Below are 21,368 nucleotides of genomic sequence, written 5' to 3' on the forward strand. Positions count from 1 at the left end.
AGGAGGAGGAGGAGGAGGAGGAAGGAGCCGCTGTCTCTGTGCCATGTCTCACAGGCTGCGCTGGGACCACGAGGGGCGGGTATTTTTTGCCACGGATTTAATCAAATTCAGACAGTCCTGCCTCTTCCTGGGCATTTTCAGGTGGTTTTTTTAGGGTTCAGTGTGAGGTTTTGGTGCGGGGAAGGGAAGCTGCCGGTGTGACACGTGCGGTTTTGGATGATTTTTCCGTGGAAAGGCGCCGTTCCCCTCCCGCAGCCCCGTCCCTCCCGACGCCGTGTCACAGGGACACGTCACTCACGTCTTTCAATCCCCCAGTAATTAATGCAGTTTCGAAATGACAATTTTCCACACGGCTGGGTTTCCGTGGTGCTGCAGATACCGGTGTGGGGCTGGCAGGGAGGGGGGGATGAGCCGGAGCTGTGGCCACTGTGAGCAGCATCTCAGTGCCAGGAGCTGCCCCGGGACCGGCACGGGGGGACGGGGCTGTCACCGTTAGTGGGGTGATGGTGTCACTGTTAGTGGGGTGATGGTGCTGTCACCTTTAGTGGGGTGGTTGTGGTGTCACCATTAGTGGGGTGGTGGTGCTGTCACTGTTAGTGGGGTGATGGTGGTGTCACCTTTAGGGGCTGATGGTGCTGTCACCATTAGGGGGGTGATGGTGGTGTCACCATTAGTGGGGTGGTGGTGGTGTCACCGTTAGTGTGATAATAGTGGTGTCACCATTAGGGGGGTGATGGTGGTGTCACCATTACGAGGTGATGGGGCTGTCACTGTTAGTGGGGTGATGGTGGTGTCACCATTAGGGAGGTGTTAGTGGTGTCACCATTAGGGGGCTGATGGTGGTGTCACCGTTAGTGTGATAATAGTGGTGTCACCATTAGCAGGGTGCTGGTGTTATCACCACTATACGTGGCACTGATGGTGTCACCACTGGCAGGGTACTGGCTGTGGGACTGTTAGTGAGGTGCCAGGAGTGTCATCATGGGGTGCTGGCAGTGTCACTGCTGTGAGGGGTGCTGGCAGTGTCACTGCTGTGAGGGGTGCTGGCAGTGTCACCTCCATGTGGGGTGCTGGGGATGTCACCACTGCACAGGGTGCTGGGGGTGTCAGCACTGTTTGAGATGCCGCTGGTGGCACCTCTGCACAGGGTGCTGTAGCTGGCACCATTGCACGGGGTGCTGCCAGTGTCACCAGGCACGGGGTGCTGAGGGTGTCACCAGGCACGGGGTGCCGGGGGTGTCACTGCTGTGTGGGGTGTCACTGCTGTGTGGGGGTGTCAGAGGTGTCACCTTGCACAGGGTGCTGGCAGTGTCCCCATGGGCCGGGGTGCTGGCAGTGTCACTGCTGGCTGTGGTGCTGGCACTGTCCCCAGGGGACAGGGTGCTGGCAGTGTCACTGCTGGTCATGGTGCTGGCAGTGTCACTGCTGGTCGTGGTGCTGGCAGTGTCCCCAGGGGACAGGGTGCTGGCAGTGTCACTGCTTGCTGTGGTGCTGGCAGTGTCCCCAAGGACTGGGGTGCTGGCAGTGTCACTGCTGGTCGTGGTGCTGGCACTGTCCCCAGGGGTCAGGGTGCTGGCAGTGTCACTGCTGGTCATGGTGCTGGCACTGATGGGGTGCTGGCAGTGTCCCCAGGGGATGGGGTGCTGGCAGTGTCACTGCTGGCCGTGGTGCCAGCGGTGTCACCGCACCGTCCCCGCTGGTGTCACCATCCCGTGTTGCCCCGGTAACTGCTGCACGTCACAGGGAGCAAACCATGAACAGGCTCAGAGAAGGCCACAAGCCAAAGGCACAAACCCCAGCAGTGGCTCCCAGGGGCCGGGCGGCTCCGTGCCCTCGGTCCCTGGTTGCTGAGGAGCAGGTGGCCTTTGCTTGGCAGTGGTGTGGGCACATCACTTAAATATAAATATAAATATAAATATAAAATACAGTCACAGGTCACAAACCACCCGCAGCACAGCCAGGAACAGCAGGAGCCAGGCTGGGAGAGCTGGGGGGGCTCCCATGGGGAAGGGAAGGATCCAGGGAGACCTTGGAGCCCCTTCCAGAGCCTAAAGGGGCTCCAGGAGAGCTGGAGAGGGACTGGGGACAAGGCATGGAGGGACAGGACACAGGGAATGGCTTCCCACTGCCAGAGGGCAGGGACAGATGGGAGATTGGGAAGGGATTCCTGGCTGGGAGGGTGGGGAGGCCCTGGCACAGGTTACCCAGAGAAGCTGTGGCTGCCCCTGGATCCCTGGGAGTGTCCAAGGCCAGGTTGGACAGGGCTTGGAGCAACCTGGGCTAGTGGGAGGTGTCCCTGCCCATGGCAGGGGTGGGATTGGATTCATTTAAGGTCCCTTCCCACCCAAACCATTCTGGCATCCTGTGAGTCTCTTTGCAAAGGTCCTTAAATGCCCAGCGAGGGGCATCACTTGGTGGGTCCTCCTCGTTCCCTCCCGTGGGCACCACACACTGAGGACCTGCTGAGATCATATTTTTTTAAAACACGGAGCCCATAAGCCCATGTCTGTCCTCTCCTGTACTTCCCTTTTCCTCACATCAGTCCCTCTCCTTCCCCTGCCCATCCCACCAGTGCCCAACCCTGGGCTGAGCTCTGGAGGCTTCACTGGGGCAGAAACTCCTTCACAGCCAGAGGAGGCTTTCCAGGGTGAACACTGCACGAGTGTCCTCTGAGCCTGCAATGGTTCTGTATCTGTTTGGGATTTGGTGTGAAATCCAGGAGGATTTGAGTCCATAGGCAGCACCTTGGGGCTGTCCCTGGCCTCGAGTAGGGGGGGCACAAGAAGCTGTGTCTGAGACTGGCACCCCTGGAGCAAAGCTGCTCTTGAGGCTCTTGGAGTGGCACAGCAGAGATGAGGTAGGTTGGGCTGGAAGAAAACCTAAAATAAAACCTTAAAATTCACTACATTAGTAATAAGCAAAGCTATATAAGGATATATAAAATATAAAAATACGCAATGCCTACGAAAAGAAATGAAATACACAAAACCACATAAAATACACATGTAACGTGTGTAAATGCTTAAAACACGAAACGCGTGAAATTCCAAAAACAAAACGTATGAAAATATCAAAATTTATTAAAATGCACAGAAATAAATCAACGAAGTGCTGACGAGGTCCTCCCACAGCACCCCCGCTCGTGCATCACGTCATCACTCCAACCCAGAGCGTGTGTTCTGGGGAAGAGTCTTTCCTTCTTTGCATGTTCCTTTGTTTTTGTTGTTTGTTTGTTTGTTTGTTTTAGCGGAATTATTTTTAGCTGTTGACCCAAAAAAACCAAAAAAAATAAAAAAAAAAAGAAAAAAAGAAAAAAAAAAGAGAGAGATAGAGGTAGAGAAAGAGAAGAGCCGTGTGTAACATGGGAGGGGGGTGTGTGGTGTCTCCCGGCAGGCGCAGGCAGCAGGCTCGGCCCAGCCCTCGCCCACCCACGGCCGCCCCATCCCGATGCCCGTCAGGTCCAGCTCCGCGGGGTCCACCCCCACCCACGGCCCGCAGGACGCGCTCGCCGGAGTCGGGGGAGACGTCCAGGAGGCCTTCACACAAGGTGAGGGGCTGAACATCCTCCCCCAGGGCACTGGAGAGGGGCTGAACATCTGAGCACCCCCCGGGCACAGCCACGGCGTGTCCCACCTCGTGTCCTCGTGGGAGACGGGGATGCGCCGCGGGTATCGGGGAGAAATCCTTCCCTGGCAGGGTGGGCAGGCCCTGGCACAGGCTGCCCAGAGAAGCTGTGGCTGCCCCTGGACCCCTGGGAGTGTCCAAGGTCGAGTTGGACGGGGTTTGGAGCACCCTGGGCTGGTGGGAGGTGTTCTGGAAGGAGTTGGCACAGGATGGGCTTTAATGTCCCTTCCAACCCAAACCGTTCCCTGGACTCAGCGCTGGTGAGGCCACCCCTGGAGTGCTGTGTCCAGTTCTGGGCCCTCAGCTCAGGAAGGACATGGAGGGGCTGGAGCAGGTCCAGAGGAGAGCAACGAGGCTGGGGAAGGGACTGGAGCACAAGTGCTGTGAGGAGAGGCTGAGGGAGCTGGGGGGGCTCAGCCTGGAGAAGAGGAGGCTCAGGGGAGACCTCCTCACTCTCTGCAACTCCCTGACAGGAGGGGGGAGCCGGGGGGGGTTGGTCTCTTTTCCCAGGCAACCATCAGCAAGACAAGAGGGCTGGGTCTGCAGCTGTGCCAGGGGAGGGTTAGGTTGGATATGAGAAAGAATTTCTTTGCAGAGAGGGTGCTCAGCCATTGGAATGGGCTGCCCAGGGAAGGGGTGGATTCTCCATCCCTGGAGGTGTTTAAGGACAGACTGGATGTGGCATCAGTGCCATGGGCTGGGAACCACAGCAGGGTTGGATCAAGGGTTGGGCTGGATGATCCCTCCCAACCCAGCTGATTCCATGATTCTGTGATTCTGTGATTCTGTGTTCAGCAGACACGTAACTCACCATATTGAGACAATAATTACAACCCCCTCTCCTGTTCCCCAGCCCAAAGACTTTGGGGGCATGTTTAGAATCTTTTGAACTTAAGGCAGTTGTTACTGTGAGGATGATCTTCCCTGCAAGGAAAGGATCTTCCAACCCAGCAAGTTACACCCACAAGTAGTTTAAGAATTGAACGTCACAAACTGGTCGTATTTACAAATCTGGTGACTGAACTATGAGGAAAAAACCAGTTTAATGACCGAAAGCAGGAGAACAAGCAGCCCCCCAGCCCAGAGTGTTTAGCCACCAGCAGCAGCAGCCAGAGGTGTTTTCAGCCCCCACTCTCTGTGGGCAGTGGGAGTTCAGACTCACCTGCTGCTCTCACTGCTCAACATGAAGGAGTTTTGCAGTCACACGTTTCAGGAGAATCCACGTTTTCTGTGTCACGGCTGTGTCAGCCCACGGGGGCTCCAAGATGTGCAGACCAGCAGGTGAGGTGGACACTGAGCTCGGAGCAGGCACTGCCTCTGCCTCAAACACCGAAGAGGTTGTGGCTGTGGAGGCAGCAAGAGGGGACAGGACTGTCAGTCTGGTGTCAAGGAACTTGGCAAATACTGGGTCCCCTTCAGGGACCATTTCACTGCAAAGGAGGAGAAACTGGTCACTCTTCAGTCCCACCTATTCCAGCTCCACTCCTGGTGAAGGAAGCCCCTCCCAGCTGGAAGGGGTGCCCACACCCTGCGTCTCTCAGTGCTGGCACTTGGGGTTTAAATGCTCTTTTCTTGCCCATCTTGGTGCAGAACTCTTCATCTTTAGTGCTGCAGGAGCATGCTGGGGTGTAGAGCTGTGAGAAAAACAGCAGCAGGGCCTGGTCTTCCACGTCTGACAGGTGTGGGGGTTCTTTCTAAACATCACATCTTTGAAAATGGACATCCACCCATCTTGGTTGCTCTTGTCAGTGTCAGCAAAAGAAAGAAGGAAGGACAGAAAATCCACCTCTCCCTAAAGCACAGGTGAGGACTTCACCCACGTGTGGGCAAAGCCAAGGGGTGGGCAGCAACTAAGAGAAGTTGGACTCAGTCTTAGAGGTCTTTTCCAACCTTAACGATTCTGTGATTCTTCCTGTGGACCTCGTGGTGCTTCCTGGGAAATCCCACTGGGTATCAGGAGTCGTGGTCAGTCCCATGCAGTGAACAAGAGCCCTCACCTCGATGCAGGGGTGGTTTATTTCTTTAAAAGATGACAGGTCACCTCCTGTGGAGTCACAGAGCTGGAGGTGGTTTCTCATTCCGGGGAGGGAAGTTTGTGAATAGAAGCATCAAATCCCTTTGTCAGATGGATGGGCTCCCTCTCCAAACAAACCAAACATGGAAATAAACCTCCCAGAACTGACACCGCATCTCCAAACCAAACAGATTTTAAATAGCAGTTTGCATTTATCAGGTGCTCAGTGGATGTATCCTCCTGGAATGCTCTGGAACCATCTTCCCCGCTGCCTAAAGGAGCTGCTGCCAGCAGAAGGTGAGGGAAGGAAGAGGCTGTGAAATGGCAGCAGAGGAGCACAGGGGTGCCAGTGAACACTTTCAGTTGGTGCCAGTGGACCCTGTGAACTGGTGTTAAGTTGGTGCTGCAGGGAGGAGCAGGAGCCCTCAGCCCCAGAGCCCTCGGCACAGGGAGCGGCCTCTGCGTGTTCGGTGACAGGGGACGTCCCCTCCGAGATCCACAGCCCCCCTGGGAGAAGGAGGTGCCTTTTCCTCCTCCCTGTCGGTAGGAAGAAGCTCCTCATCCCCGAGCACTCCCAGCACCGGCAGCAGAGCAGGCATTTCCAGGGAGGCAGGCTGCCAAATACCAGAGGCGAGCGCTCCATCTGTTGCTGTGGGTGGTCCAGTCGCCTCCTCTGCATCCCCACGGCAGGTTTGGTGGTGCAGCGAGAGCTCCCCGCTGGTTCCTCTGGCAGCTGCCTGTCCTTCCCCCCGGGCAGGGTCCCTTTCTGCCCCCAGGACACGTGAAGGGGAGCAGCAGCACCGAGAGCCCGCCCGGGCACTGATCTGCTGCTCGGGGTGACAAACAAGTGACCATGGCAGGACACAAAAACACTGGATCTCTCATCGTTTTCCAGCCTTCCCCGGGCTCTGTGTCCATCTGCCTTTTCCTGGGAAGGTGCAAACCCCTCCCTGCAGGGTCTGCAGCCACCAGAGCCGAGGTGATTAATCAAGGGCTCGTCGCTGCCTCTCCCCTAACGAGGCTCCTTCGTCAGGACCTGCCGATATCGCCCAGAGTGAAAACTTGTGGTTTCTCCAGGTTTTTAGCAGCTGACAGCACCTCAGATATGTGTTGCAACGAACCAGGTGTTGTAGAAAACTATTCAGGGCTGGGCTGACGTGCTGCAGCCACGTCCCGGCAGCGTAGGGGGACTGGGACAGCAAATCCCCAGGAATCCCTCAGCACACGGATTTGATGGGCCACTTTAACAAAAACACTGACATTATCTGTGCTAACTTCTGCATGTCCACCAGATCCTTATTAAATGTGACAGTGGGAGAGAGGAGCAGAAGGGAGTGAAGCTCTGGGTGCTGTTCCACCTCTCCCGTGACCTTGGAGTGGGCAGAGAAACCAACAGCTCATCTTTCCTCCCAGGGCACGAATCTGGGAGCCGTCCCCATCAGTGTGGAAAATTCTAGAGCAGGAAACCTTTAAAGGGTTGGATCCCAGGGATATTCATCGGGCAGTTTTGAGGTTAGAAAAGTTTCCTCTATAGGTGATCTCTTGATCTTCCACTTGGTAGAGGATTACCAAGACTGGCATTTGGAGATCACAAAGTATGACTCTTATAATAAAACATCCTGATGGTTTCTGGGTGAAATATCCAGGTACAGAGGCCGCCATCAAGTTATAAAATCAGTTCTGCTGTTGATCATCTCAACAGAGAAGAAGACAATCCCGTGGGAATTCTTGGATCCACTGCTGCCCCCAGAAAGGTGGACATTCCTCTCCTCATAACCACTGTGGTGGCTGATTCAGTGACTAGAAAAACTCTTCCAAGAAAAAAAAAAAGTGGTCACCAGACTCCGTAATAAGTTTCCTGGAACGCTCCTTCCGGAAAGGCAGTCTGCACAATTAGTGCTATTTCATATTAATCACGCAAAATCAGGCAAATCCGAGCCCGGTGGAGAGCACAGGAAACAGGATAAAATGTTGATGCTTGCACGTAATAAAATCATTGGAAGTCCCAGCCCGGAGGGCTCCGGGGCTGCTGCACAGACACGTCCAGGGGGATCAGAGCATTATCCAGCTGTTCCACAGGGGGGACGTGAGACCAGGCTGCTCCAAACCCATCCAGCCTGGCCTTGAACACTTCCAGGGGTGGGGCAGCCACCCCCATGATCCAGGAGGATCATTGTGTTCCCAGCATCACAAGAGGCAACAAGCACCATCCCTGACCCACCTCTGTTGTGGCAGCAGCCAGTCTGATGGTCCTGGTGCCAGCTCTGTCCCCGTGCTGGTCCTGGACAGTTTGGGTCACTGGCAGGACAAGCAGGTCCCTCCAGCACGTGGAGTGCCCAGGCAGGTCAGTGTCACCGTGGGGACACCCACGGGGTCACATCCCCAGCTGTGTGACAGCGAGGAAGAGGATTCCTCCCTCCAGCCATGCAGGAGGGTGAGAATTCCAACAGCTTTTGTCCCACTCAAACCTCAGTGATCTCGAGAGCGACTCTGCCCAGAGGGGGAGGAGGGTGAGCCACCCCACCACGAGGTCCTGGGGGCTGTCTGTGCCCTCGTGCTGCCATGTCACAGGGAGGAGCACGAGGCAGCTCGTGCTGAGCTCGTGCTGAGCCAAGGTGATCACCAAGCAGGTGCTCAGGGAACGAGGCAGAGCTGGGCTGTGCCAGGGCAAACCTCCACCTCTGCTGCTCTGGGGGCACTGGGGGTGTCCCAGCACCACCCCAGGGAGAGCTGGTGGGGACGAGTTGGGGCAGTGGCAGCTGGCACAGTGACCCCCCTGATTTCTGCGTGTCTGCTCTGCCCCAGGTACGAGGAGGAACCTGCGCAACGACCTGCTGGTCGCGGCCGATTCCATCACCAACACCATGTCCTCGCTGGTGAAGGAGCTCCACTCAGGTGAGGCTGGGCTGGGCAGCACAGGAAAAGGAGAGATGGGAGCCATGGGTTGGATGTTCTTTTGTTAAAACTAAAGCATAATGTGGGATTACATGTCTGTGCTCTCAGTGAAAAATTGTGTTTATGGGCAACACCCTCGGCCTGGGCAGTGCTGGGAGAGGGCTCAGGGATCTTGGAGGGCTTTTCCAACCTCAGTCACTCCGTGGTTCTATCATTGAGAACTCCAGCACCTTTTGAAGAGGCTTCCCATTGGTTTTATCCCTGGTGGGGAGGGCAATACCCTGCGGGTGCAGCCCTGGCTGGTGGCTCCACTGGTGATTGATGGAGACACCCCCCTCCCCTGCCCACTGCTCCCATTGATCACAGCACGGAGCTGCTTTTCCAGAACATCTCCTGGGAGAGGGGCCACCCCCCAGGCCCACTTCTGGAAGCCAGAGCTCCTTAATGACACGGTCAGAAGCTGGAGCACATTTTTGGAGTGAGTGTCCCCAAATTCCTGCCTAGTCCTGCAATACTTGGGCAGCAGGTGAGACCCTCTGCCATGAATCCTTGTCAGACCCTGTAGCCACATTTGTAAAATGTCCATGAGGCCAGTTGCATGCCTTGTCATTGAACAACGATGTGGAAAGCAGATAGTTGTTTCCTCTGTGCCTCCTCCCTGGGCCAGGGGAGCAGAACTCCCTGGTGGGGCCAGAGCAGGTCCTGTGTCACCCAGGGGTGTGTTCTGTGGGCCTCGGGCCCTGTCAGCGATGGAGGTGTGACCATTCAGTGCTCCAGCAGCCTATTCCAGGAGGAATTTCTTCATGGAAAGGGTGGTCAGGCATTGGAAGGGGCTGCCCAGGGAGGTGGTGGAGTGCCCACCCCTGCAGGTGTCCAGGGAATGACTGGACATGGCACTGGTCTGGTTGAAAAGGCGGGAGTCAGTCACAGGCTGGACTTGATGATCCAGGAGGGCTTTTTCCAACCTAAATGCTCCTGGGATTCTGTTTCTGGGCTGCCTTGGCTGTTAAGGAAGAAGGAAGGTGTTCTGTGTCCAGACTGACCCTCCTGGTCCCTGTCCCACCTTGTGCTGGACCCACACTTGTGTCCCCCCAAACTCCTCGCGGTCCGTGACAGACCCCACGAGGCTCTGCCTGTGATGGAGCCGCCCCAGTGATGAACAGGGCTGATATTTTACTGCCCAGCAGTAAATCCCCCTCTGCCAGCCCCGTGTCCCGGCTGTGGGGGCAGCTGGGAGTTAATAAAGTTGTCCATGGCTGACAGCAGCACCGGCAGCGCCGCCTGTCCCTCCCATAAATCACCTCAGCTCTTCCCCCGGGGCTGGAACACGGAGAACAAACCTCTGCCCAAAGCACAGTCTGCAGTCTTTGGCTTTTTTGTTTTCCATAGCAGAGCAGGTGTTGTAGAATCATGGAATTGTGGGATATCCTGAGTTGGACCCACCGGGATCATCCATCCAACCCCTGGCCCTGCACAGACACCCCAACAATCCCACCCTGTCCCTCAGGGCGTTGTCCAAACCCTCCCTGAGCTCTGGCAGCCTTGGGGCCGTGACCATTCCCTGGGGAGCCTGGTCAGTGCCCAACCACCCTCTGGGGGAAGAACCTTGTCCCTAAATCCAGCCCAAACCTCCCTGACACAGGCCCAGCCATCCCCGTGGCCACCAGCCGTGTCAGGGATGTGCAAAGCCGTGTGGATCACAGGGGAGTGGGAAGGGGGTGAAAATGGAGGCCCTGGCAGGCTCCTGCTCGAGGAGGTGCAGGGACCAAGGCAGGCTCCCCTGCAGTGGTGTCGTTTGTGTAAATCAGGAAAGGCATGAGTTATCCTCAGCTGAGCCAGCGGGATTTCACACCTCCCGTCCCGGAGGTGAGCTGTGGGAACAGACACCTCCCCCGGCCCAGCTCCCCCGTGCAGCCACAGCAGGGTGTGGGGAGGGTCTGGGAGGCACCAGTGCCTGCACCTCCCACCCTCCCTGTGCCTCTGGCGCCTCTGCTCTGGCCCAGGGAACAGATTCCCTTGGGAGGGGAACGCTGCGGTGTCACCCCGTCCTCTGGGGGCTTCCCGGGATGTTTCAGTCTCTGCTTCTCCTGCAGTGATGGCAGGGCAGGGTCAGGTGGGATCTCAGTTCTTCCCCCAGAGGGTGGTGGGCACTGCCCAGGCTCCCCAGGGAATGGTCACAGTCCTGAGGCTGCCAGAGCTCAGGGAGGGTTTGGACAACACCCTGAGGGACAGGGGGGATTGTTGGGGTGTCTGTGCAGGGCCAGGGGTTGGATGGATGATCCTTGGGGGTCCCTCCCTACTCAGGAGATTCTGTGATAGAATCCTGGAGTCCCAGAATTACAGAGTCACAAAATCACTGGGGTTGAAGATCTCCAAGACCCCCAAGTCCAGCTGTTCCCCCAGCACTGCCAAGGCCACTCCAACCCATGTCCCCAAGTGCCACACAACAATCCACACAGTAATCCCATTGCTCCCTGTGCTGCTGAGGGAACACTGGTCCCATTTTTACTCTGTCTGAGCCTAAAGACCCAGGGTGCTGGTCTTCACACGGGAGGCGAGTCCGAGACCCAACACTGAGCTCCAGGTCACATCTCTGGTTATTCCAAGTGCATTTGGTTTTGTCCCTGATCTCCTTGGAGCTTGCATTAAGGACCCCCTGGAGCCACTGCCGAGTGGGCATGGGCTGTGGGACCCCCATGTCTCACCATCCTGCTCCCAAAGCCACAGAGGACACGTTTATCAGGTCCCTTTGATCGGATCCATCCCAAACACCTCCGGTTCTCCAGTTGTGCCTCTCATTGGAGGGTTTCTCCCTTTCTTTGCTCTCCCACCACGTGCTGGAGGCAGAATTGCCATCTCCTTCAGGATAACCATCACCTGTTTACACAGATCCCCTCGAAACAAGTCAGAGCCACCATCTGGGGAGGAATGTGACCTTCTGCTCCCGCTCTGCTGTGCAAATCCGGGCCTGGCCATAAACTCACTCTGCTTATCCCCAGACAAACATAATGAACCCCCAGCTCTCACCATGAAACCGGTGAAATCCAGGAGGAATTTCTGCATGGAAAGGGTTGTCAAGCACTGGAAGGGGCTGCCCAAGGAGGTGGTGGTTAAATCCATCCCTGCAGGGATTTAAAAGCCATGTGGGTGTGGCACTTGGGGACGTGGGTTAGTGGTGGCCTGGCAGTGCTGGGGATGGTTGGACTCAGCGGTCTGAGAGGGCTTTTCCAACCCAAACAATTCCATGATTCTCTCTCTTCTCTCACCCACCTGTCTCGTGTCAGCTTTTCTTTTCTTTTCTTTCTGAAGCAGAGGAAGAAGATGAAGAAGAAACAGGGAAGCTGCAGAATGGGAAGGACCGAGGTGAGGGGACAGACGTGTCAGAGCTGTGAAGCATTTGGCAACTCGCTCCTCTGTGTGTTCACCACCTCTGGAGCCCCACGAGGAGCTCTGGGTGCAGGTGGATGGATGTGGGTGCAGGTGGATGGATGTGGATGCAGGTGGATGGCTCTGGATGCAGGTGGATGGCTCTGGGTGCAGGTGGATGTCTCCAGGTGCAGGTGGATGGCTCTGGATGCAGATGGTTGGATCCAGGTGCAGGTGGATGGCTCTGGGTGCAGGTGGATGGATCTGGATGCAGGTGGATGGCTCGGGATGCAAGTGGATGGATCCAGGTGCAGGTGGATGACTGGATGCAGGTGGATGGATCTGGATGCAGGTGGATGGCTCCAGGTGCAGGTGGATGGCTCGGGATGCAGGTGGATGGCTCCAGGTGCAGGTGGATGGCTCTGGATGCAGGTGGCTCCAGGTGAAGGACCCCCCATGGCACAGGTTTTCCTGATGGCTCCAGTCACTGTCCCTCTCTCCAGCCTCTGCCACGGGCTGACATCATGGCCGTGGTCCCTTTGCTGTGTGTGTTCAGCTTTCAGGGATGTTTTTCTTCCAGCAAAGGTCACCACGCACAGAAGTGTGTGAGAGGAGGAGGAGGAGCTGCTCCAAGTGCTGTGGGAAACACAGCTCAGGTGTAGGGATCAGACAGAACCCAAAGTGTGTGGGGGGGGTCACCAGTGAAGTCTCTGAGTGGTGACCCCGTCACCTGCCCAGCCCCTGCCCTCGTGACCTTGGCTGGACAAGTGTCCAGAATCCCTGTGCCCAATCCCAATCCCACATGGGCAATGCCACAGTGTCACTGGAGGTCCCTGTCACCCCTGTCTCCCTGGTCTCCACACCAATCCACCCGGACTTTCTCTCTGGTGCCAGTGAATCCACGGCACATTGCACAGGAGTGATTCCAGCTGGGAGTGATCCCTGGGATTTTCTGACCCCTGAGCAGGGTGGGGGTGGAGGGGGATCTGCCGGGATCTGCTCCCCACCTCGTGCCCCACAAACCCCCACAGAGCCCCACAAACCCCCACAGAGCCCCCCAAACCCCCACAGAGCTCCTCACAGGCCCTCCCGGGGACGGGACCTCGCTCGGGGCTCGCTCGGCCTCTGCTTCCCATGTTTCAGACCCAGACACGAGGAACAGCCTTGGAGGGGTTTGAATCAGCCCAGGCATTTGTCTGGCCTGAGCCAAACCCGACTCCAGCATCAACAAACGGGGACTTTTCAGCCCTATTTTGTTACAGGCACGTTCCCCTCTGGCTGCGCCGAGGCGGCAGATCTCACGTTTCTCCCAAAAAGAGCTCATTTCCCTGAGTTTTCCCATCCAGTGAGCTCTGCAGAGCATCCAGGTGGTTGGAAACTCTCTGTTCCCTTGCCCAGCAGTGTTTGAACTCGTGGGAAGGAGCGCGGGAAGCTCGATCCTGGCTGAAACGGGAGCTCCCAAAGCAGGATCTCCCTGGCTCCCAGTCACAGGACCCTCTCTGCCCCAGAACATTCCTCTTCAGTGGAATATTTTAGATGCTTACCAGATGACCCGCCTGGTTTTTCCAAATATGCATTGTGCCTTGCATGGGAAATAGGGAAAGGGGGATTCTGAGGAGCTGGAATATGATGCATGGGAGCAGAGATGTAACACAAACCGCTCCGTTACTCATCGAGCGGCCGGGCAGGGACGGCTGAGACGTGTGTCCAAAAGCAGGGCTGGATCCAAAAGCCTCCGTGTGGAATGTAAATATTATCCCTGCCAGGGAAAAAGTGATTTCTTAATGTCCCAGAGTCAGTGAGGTAAAACCTGGCAGGGCAATCGAGGAATAATCAATATGTAGGTGCAGCCCCGGCGTGGGCACCGTGGGAGCTGCTCCAGCCCCCGTGGTGAGGGGTGTCAGTGCCTGGGGGGTGTGGGTACGTCAGGGATGGGTGGTACCAGGGCCCATGTTACCTACAGGGGTCTGTGGACACGTGGACTCCGAGCTGTGCCCACAGGGAGCTGTGCCTGGGCTTCATCCTGGGCACAGCAGCCCCGGCTCAGCAACACCCTCCCATCTGGAATGAGCACAAAGAAACATCCCTGGCAGCTCACATACTCCCCTCCTCCTGCAGACATGGACAGGGGACATGCTGGTCCTCATGGGAACTCCGCTGTGAGGGGTTTCAGAGAATCATCATGGAATGGTTTGGGTGGGAAGGGACCTTAAAGCCCATCCAGTCCCACCCCTGCCAAGGGCAGGGACACCTCCCACCAGCCCAGGTTGCTCCAAGCCCCGTCCAACCTGGCCTGGGACACTTCCAGGGATCCAGGGGCAGCCACAGCTCCTCTGGGCAGCCTGTGCAGGGCCTTACAGGGAAGAATTTCTTTCCAATATCCAATCCAAATTGATCCTCTCTCCGTTTAAAACCATTCCCAGGGACGTCATCATCCCTGGGCTTCCTCAGAAGTTTCTTTGTGGAGTTATTTCCTATTTCCCTGTGTCCCCATAATCAATCCCAGCCCTCTCTTCCCTGCTGGAGACAGTGACGTCCCCGCACTTGGTGCAGCTTCAGGGGGGATGAAATCATCCTGGAGGCCTCCAAGTTGGCTCCGTGGTCTGTGGTTGGGATCACGAACTCAGCGACGTCTTCGGAGACGTCCGTGAGTTTTCCAGGCTCGGCAGAGCCCAGCTGGGAGCTGGCAAAGCCACCTCAGCCTCGGCGTTCCCACCGTGCCTGGGACCTGGCACTGCGTGTCCACGTGTTCCCCTCTGCCAGGCTCTGCTCCAGGTGGGATGCTGGCTCTGCCAGGGCTGTCCTGCAGTCCCTGTTTGCAGGGTCCTGCTGCCTCTCCCCCAGGACAACGTCACCTGAGACTCTCCATGGGCTGCTCCCTTCCTGTACTGACCATTTGGGTTTCATAACCCTCAAACCACTGGAAAAGGGACTAAAGAGCTGGGATCAGCTCAAACTGCTGAAAAAGCACAGTTTGCTGCCCCATCAGATTTCCTAGACAGAAACATCCAATTTTAAATTGGATTTCAGCACTGGCACAGGCTGCCCAGAGAAGCTGTGGCTGCCCCTGGATCCCTGGGAGTGTCCAAGGCCAGGTTGGATGGGGCTTGGAGCAACCTGGGCTGGTAGGAGGTGTCCCTGCCCATGGCAGGGGTGGAATGGGATGAGTTTTAAGGTCCCTTCACACCCAAACTTCTGGGATTCTATGGAAGGCACCTGCCCTGTGGCAGTGATAAAGGTGACACTTGGATCAAATCAGTGTGTGCAAGTAACTGGTGGGAGAGACTGAAGAAAACTGAAGCAGAGCCTTCTCCAAGGTGCCCAAGGAAGGGAAAGAGAGACAATGGGCACATGGAAACTCTATTTGGACATAACAAGTACTTTTTTACCCCGAGTGTGGTCAAGCACAGGTTGCTCCAAGAGGCTGTGGGGTCTCCACAACCTCAGGGTGAAGGTCCTGAGCAGCCTGTGGGGCTGACCCTGCTCTGAGGGGTGGGACTGGACAATCCCACCCTGGCCATGCTGGGATTGCTGGGCTTTGGGGATCAGCACTGTTCCACTTGCCTTTCAGAGGACTTGCTGTGTATCCCCAGCTGTGCAGTTCTGGGGGAGTCCAGTCTGGAGGAATAAGAGGTGGGGGAGTAGATCCTTCATTTTATGGGAAATAAAATGATCCGTTTCCTAACCGTGCCCTTCCCTGTGTTGCAGGTTAGGAGGGCAGCCGAGGCTGGACAGCAATTCAGGTAAGGACAGATGGATTTCTCTTCCCATCTCCAGCAGTGCATAGGTCTGAGCTCCTGTCACCTCCTTCTCCTGTCCTTCCTCTCCTGTTTCTGCACCAGGAACGGTCCCACCTGCCCATCCCTCTGCAACGTTCAAAAGGATGTTTTTCATAAATCCCAGAATGGTCTGGGTTGAAAAGGACCTCAAAGCCCACCCAGTGCCACCCCCTGCCATGGGCAGGGACACCTCCCACCAGCCCAGGGTGCTCCAAGCCCTGTCCAACCTGGCCTTGGACACTTCCAGGGATCCAGGGGCAGCCACAGCTTCTCTGGGCAACCTGTGCCAGGGCCTCCCCACCCTCCCAGCCAAGAATTCCTTCCCAATATCCCATCTAACCCTGCCTGGTGGCAGTGGGAAGCCATTCCCTGTGTCCTGTCCCTCCATGCCTTGTCCCCAGTCCCTCTCCAGTTCTCCTGGAGCCCCTTTAGGCTCTGGAAGAGGCTCCAAGGTCTCCCCAAAGTGGGAAAACACCGTTACCTCCCGTGAGAGCAGCGTTATCTCCAGTTTTGTTGGTGTCACTTCCATAGGAAGAGGCCTCGTCGGGGATGTGGGACCCCGTGGTGATGGACACTGTCCAGACATACCAAACCCACAATCTCTCCCCCAGAGAGCCAGGGCTGTGGGTTATACCAAGGCCCAACAGATGGACAGACAGACAGGTGGGGCCGAGGGCGGGAGGGGAGGGAGCCCCAGCTCTGTGTGCCAAGTGTGACAATGTCTCCACAGACCTGAGCCAGATCCTTATCTCTCCCACCTGAAACGCTCCTGGGAGGGCACTGCTCGGGTTTCCACACTCCCTGGATGTTTGCCATCATTCCCATCACTCCCATTCCCCCTGGGAAGCGGGGTCCTGGCACAAACCCTGCCATGGACACACCTAGAATTGGCCAGAAAGGGACAGGGACAGGGGCAGGAGGGGACCTTCCTCTGGGACCTTTTCCCTCACGCTGTAGTTGGGTGGTTGTAGGAACCAGGTAGGAGAAGGAATTTTATCTTTAGCTGAGCCCCAGCCCCCTGTGGTCATGGGCCAGGAGAATCAGTGATGGATCCAACCACAATTTGGGATAAACCCACCAGTGTCCTGTGCAGGCAACTGGCAAAGGAGAAAAAAGGGGATTTGCCCTTCCTGTCTCCAGCCGCTTCAGCAGCGGAAGGAGAGAACCCCAGAGGGGCCTGGGAGCCTTTCTGACAGTTTTTGCATTAGAAATTCAAGTCCTGCCTCATCTGGGAAACAATCTGGTAACTCAAGAAGGAGTGAAATTATAGTGTTGGAGGGGGAGCCAGCACAGGGAGCTGTTTGGGCCCCAGTGTGTGGCTTTTCTTCACGTCCCTCTACCCTGATGGCTCTGGAGAAAGGGATGTCTGTGACCCTGTCACCCCTCAGCACTGATGTGGAGATGAGGTGCTCCAGCAGGACCTCCAACACCTCCCAGGGGCAGCTGACAAGCTCTGAATTAGAGACCACTGAGAAAATGAGAGGGGAAACACTTTCAGGCTTCTTTATCCTCCAGAAAGAATGGGAAAGGACAAAAAAGAAAAGCAAAACTAACTCTTTAAATTGTGCTGGTTCTTCCACCTTGAAGAATTTCCTGCTGGAAAGGGTGGTCAGGCACTGGCAGGGGCTGCCCAGGGAGGTTTGGAGTGCCCAGCCCTGGAGGTGTCCCAGGAAGGCCTGGCCGTGGCACTCAGTGCTCTGGGCTGGGGACAAGGTGGGGATGGGGCACAGGGGGGATCCATGGGCTGGGAGGGCTTTTCCCACCTCAGGGATCCTGGGATTCTCTGATTCCTCAGGTTCCTCCCAGCCCTGTGTGCCCAGGTGTCAGGGACTCAGGAGTTCATGATTCCTGGTTCTCTGGGGTCCGAGGTGAGGAGCTCTGGGGTCAGGGGGACTCTCGTGGGTGCCACAAGCTGGGTCTGCTCCAGGCTTTCCAGGATGGCCCCAGGGGTGCACAGCCCCAGCCAGAAGGTTCAGGAGGTCATAGAGTCATGGAATCATTGGGGTTGGAAAAGCTCTGAGACCATCCAGTCCAACCATTCCCCAGCACTGCCCAGGCCACCCCTGACCCCTGTCCCAAAGTGCCACATCCACAGGGTTTTTAAATCCCACCAGAGATGGGGACTCCAACCCTGCCCTGGGCAGCTGTGCCAGGGCTGGATAGCCCTTTCCAGGAAGGAATTGTTCCCAGTATCTCCAACCTGACCCTGCCCTGGCACAGCTTGGGGCCGTTCCCCCTTGTGCTGTCCCTTGTTCCCCGGGAGCAGAGCCCGAACCCCCCCCCACCCAGGGAGTTCCAGAGAGTGAAAAGGTCCCCCCTGAGCCTCCTTTTGCCCAGGTCCCAGCAGGGACAGGTGGCTCTGGCTGTGCCCCAGGGGCTGGGCTGGAGCTCTGCTCCCCGTGGGTGCTGACGGGCGTTTCTGGTGCCGCAGGCGCGGAGGTCGCGCTCGCGGCCGAGGGACGTCTCCCGTCCTTGGGAAGAGGCACGTTCAGCCCATCCATCACCATCGTGTGCAACTGTGACCGATCTCCACCACCTGCTGCCCACACGGCCCTCCCACAGCCAGCGGGAGGGCTCTCCCACAGCCCCCCGGGGCTCTCCCCGAACACCCGGAGGACTCTCCTGCCCTCAGGCCATTGCATGCTCCCTCGGCGTGTTCCCAGCGACGACCACACCATGTCCCACCCGGCTCAGCGGGTCACGGGAGGCTTGAGAAAACAAAAAAAAACCACCTGAAAGGAAAGTGCTGGTGGCTGTTCCCGCTCCGTGCACGGCTCCGTCCCGGCCTCCTCCCGGGCGGTGCCACCGTCACCTCACACGCCGGTCCTTCCTCCTCGTGCGCATGGAAAAAGGGGTGCAGGCCCTCCCGGGGCCCCTCCTGCGTGGCATGAAGGGGATTCTCTCTCAAAAACCCACCTTGGAGTGGGGTGTGAGGTGTGTCCTCCCGGGCTGGGTGCAGGTGAAGGGGTGTCTGACCAGGGGGCCGTGATGGGCCACCAACCTCCGGCATTCCCGGCCTTGCTGGGAGCAGCTCCTCACGCTGTGGGAGCTTTCCCGTCCCCAGCAGGGAATCTGGGGAGGAGCATGGCCAGGCTGAGAGCTGCAGCTCCACTCCCAGCCCCGGGAGTTGGGTCCAGTGTTGGTTAAAAGCAAAGGAAATAAGGGAGCAGGGGGTGGCAGGGGGTGGCAGCTCCCCAGTGACCCGCGCTGGGCTCCTCTGCCATCGCTGGTCCCCAAAACCACCAGTCCCAGTCACGGGTGGTTTTCAGCATTTTTGTTTTCCCGTGGTGCTTAGGAATGTTATTTTTAGTGGAAGGAGCCGAGGGCCCTGATGCATCCATAAATATTTATGGAGGGTGATGGATGGAAGGGAGCCACAAACCCTGGGAGCGTCCTCGGCTCTGCCCCTCCCTGTGCCCACCCAGGGCCCACGGGAACACCCCCCTGGGTCCCCCCAGCCCACGGGAGAGGGGGAATAAACACCCGTGGTGGCCACAGGTTTGGTTGGCTGTAAATGTTGGGAATGAGCTGCCAGGGAGGGAAGGGGAGCAATGAGAACCTGGAGTGGCACAGTCAGGTCAAGCAGGGATGGAAATGGGAACGGGGAAAGGGATGGGGATGGGCACAGTGATGGGGGACAGGGACAGGGATGGGGATGGAGATGGGGGACAGGGATAGGGGTGGGGATGGAGATGGGGGACAGGGACAGGGATAGGGGTGGGGATGGAGATGGGGGACAGGGACAGGGATAGGGGTGGGGATGGGGGACAGGGACAGGGATAGGCATGGGGACAGGGATGTTCATTACCATTAAGATGAGGGTGGGGACAGGGACAAGTCCTACAGCATCCTTGGCTGTGGCTATGGGCAAATCCAAGCACCAAAACTAGGGATGTTTTGCCAGTGGCTCTGCCAGGGTGGTGACAGCCATCAGGAGCTGGGGATGTCACAGCTGCACGAGGGTCGGGGTCTTCCCACTGCCAGCTGGAGGGCTCACACCAACAGCACCCACCAGATCAGGATTGCCAGGGAACTCTGCAATTCCCTGGGGCAGAACCCACCTGGAGGAAAACGCACCTTAAAACATCTTCCCATAGGAATTCCTCGGGGCAGAGCCACGTCCCTGCACTGGTGTGCCCGGCCGGTGCTGGGGGTTAATGCCAGGAGAGGGACACCCCCCTTCCCATGGGGCAGGGAACAGGGCTGGGAGCCACACGGGGTCCCTCCCCAGCTGGTCTGTTGGTGCCATGCACAGGGACAGTGGTGGCCTTGGCTGCTCGTGCCATCCCTGGCACACACGGAGCTCCGTGGATCCCCAAGGCCTGGCTGTGCCCGTGCAGCCGGAGTGTCCCCGGGGGTTGCACCAAGCTGCAGTGCCATTCCCTATTCCTGTGGGCACGGAGGAGCGCGGGAGAGAGCGGGATTGTCCCTGGGAGCAGGATTGTCCCCGGGAGTGGGATTGTCCCTGGGAGCGGGATTGTCTCCGGGAGTGGGATTGTCCCTGGGAGCGGGATTGTCCCTGGGAGTGGGATTGTCCCCGGGAGTGGGACTGTCCCTGGGAGTGGGATTGTCCCTGGGAGTGGGATTGTCCCTGGGAGCGGGATTGTCCCCGGGAGTGGGACTGTCCCTGGGAGTAGGATTGTCCTGGGAGCGGGATTGTCCCTGGGAGCGGGATTGTCCCCGGGAGCGGGACTGTCCCTGGGAGTAGGATTGTCCCTGGGAGTGGGATTGTCCCTGGGAGCGGGATTGTCCCCGGGAGTGGGATTGCCCCTGGGAGCGGGATTGTCCCTGGGAGCGGGATTGCCCCTGGGAGTGGGATTGTCCCCGGGAGCGGGATTGTCCCCGGGAGCAGCTGGCGGAGCCGCGCCGGAGCCGATGCCGTAAGCGCGGGGAACGTCTCCAAGAGCAGCCCTTGCGAGCGGGGAGCCATGTTCTGTCATCCGCCAAATATTTAATAAATCCATCTTCTCCCCGCGGGGTGTCTTGTCCCTTCGCCATGTGGAAAAAAAAAAAAAAAAAAAAGGCGGGGGATCTCGTGAAAAAAAAAAAGGGGAGGAAAAAAGAAAAAAAAAAAAAAAAAAAAAAGGGGGTTTTTCCTAGGAAGCGCCTGCTCGGGGGCGGGAGCAGCTGCCGGCGCTGTGCCCTGGGGCCGCGGGGCAGAGCCGGAGATCCCCGCATTGGTCATGGCTGCGGGTCGCTGGGAGCGCACAGAGCTGCCAGTGTTCGGGCCCTCGGCACGGCGCCACAGCTGCCCTGCCGCCAGATGTGCGGGGTGTGCGCTGGGGGCACAGATGTGCCCCCAGCGCACACCCCGCACATCTGGCGGCAGCAGAACGTGCCCGGGGGGGGGGGGCGTTGAGGTGGCAGAGCCACCGATGGAAACCTCAGTCCCAGAATCCGTGGGATCCCGGGGGCAGGTGCGTCCCCTCCCCGCTCCCCAGCCCCGATTTGGCGCAGCGCTGCCCCCCCCTCTCCTGGTGCTCATTCGTTTTAGGGATTAGGTGCCTCGGTGGGAAAGATCCGGACCCTTCCCAGAGCCGGGGGCCTGGGGAAGCTTCGTGCTGCACAGCCTGGCGTGGGGGGTGAGAGCAGGAGCGAGGAATGAGAGCCCAGGGCCACCACGTGCCCATGGACCGAGTGCCACTGCACAGCCGGCTCTGCCACCGCGGCACCGGCACTCGGTGGGGCAC

The 21,368-nt window shown here is 57.8% G+C and overlaps 1 protein-coding gene across 3 annotated transcripts; it reads left to right on the forward strand.

The window, feature by feature from the left end:
- Positions 1-3,393: 3,393 nt before the first annotated feature.
- On the forward strand, positions 3,394-19,308 carry LOC127462216 (dystrobrevin beta-like). Of its 3 annotated transcripts, XM_051770669.1 has the most exons (5): positions 3,394-3,547; positions 8,444-8,533; positions 11,843-11,896; positions 15,608-15,642; positions 18,110-19,308. In XM_051770669.1, exons 1-4 carry the CDS (start codon positions 3,448-3,450, stop codon positions 15,610-15,612), a joined length of 249 nt encoding a protein of 82 aa, XP_051626629.1. In that variant the 5' UTR covers positions 3,394-3,447; the 3' UTR covers positions 15,613-15,642; positions 18,110-19,308. The 3 variants fall into 3 exon arrangements, with proteins under 3 accessions (XP_051626629.1, XP_051626628.1, XP_051626630.1); XM_051770668.1 differs by lacking the exon at positions 18,110-19,308 and having other exon boundaries at positions 15,608-15,736; XM_051770670.1 differs by lacking the exon at positions 18,110-19,308 and having other exon boundaries at positions 11,846-11,896; positions 15,608-15,736.
- The last annotated feature ends 2,060 nt before the right edge of the window (positions 19,309-21,368 follow it).

Source organism: Manacus candei, unplaced genomic scaffold (genome assembly GCF_025592945.1).
Source record: "Manacus candei isolate 608988 ecotype Guabito, Panama unplaced genomic scaffold, ASM2559294v1 h1tg000121l, whole genome shotgun sequence".
NCBI lineage: Eukaryota > Metazoa > Chordata > Aves > Passeriformes > Pipridae > Manacus > Manacus candei.

What these genes read in the sequence shown, in the direction of transcription:
- LOC127462216 (XM_051770669.1), top strand. Translation starts at nt 3,448, where the DNA reads ATGCCCGTCAGGTCCAGCTCCGCGGGGTCCACCCCCACCCACGGCCCG. An exon ending in CCAGGAGGCCTTCACACAAG is followed by an intron (nt 3,548 to 8,443) that starts GTGAGGGGCTGA and finishes GCTCTGCCCCAG; the next exon opens with GTACGAGGAGGAACCTGCGC. An exon ending in GGTGAAGGAGCTCCACTCAG is followed by an intron (nt 8,534 to 11,842) that starts GTGAGGCTGGGC and finishes TTCTTTCTGAAG; the next exon opens with CAGAGGAAGAAGATGAAGAA.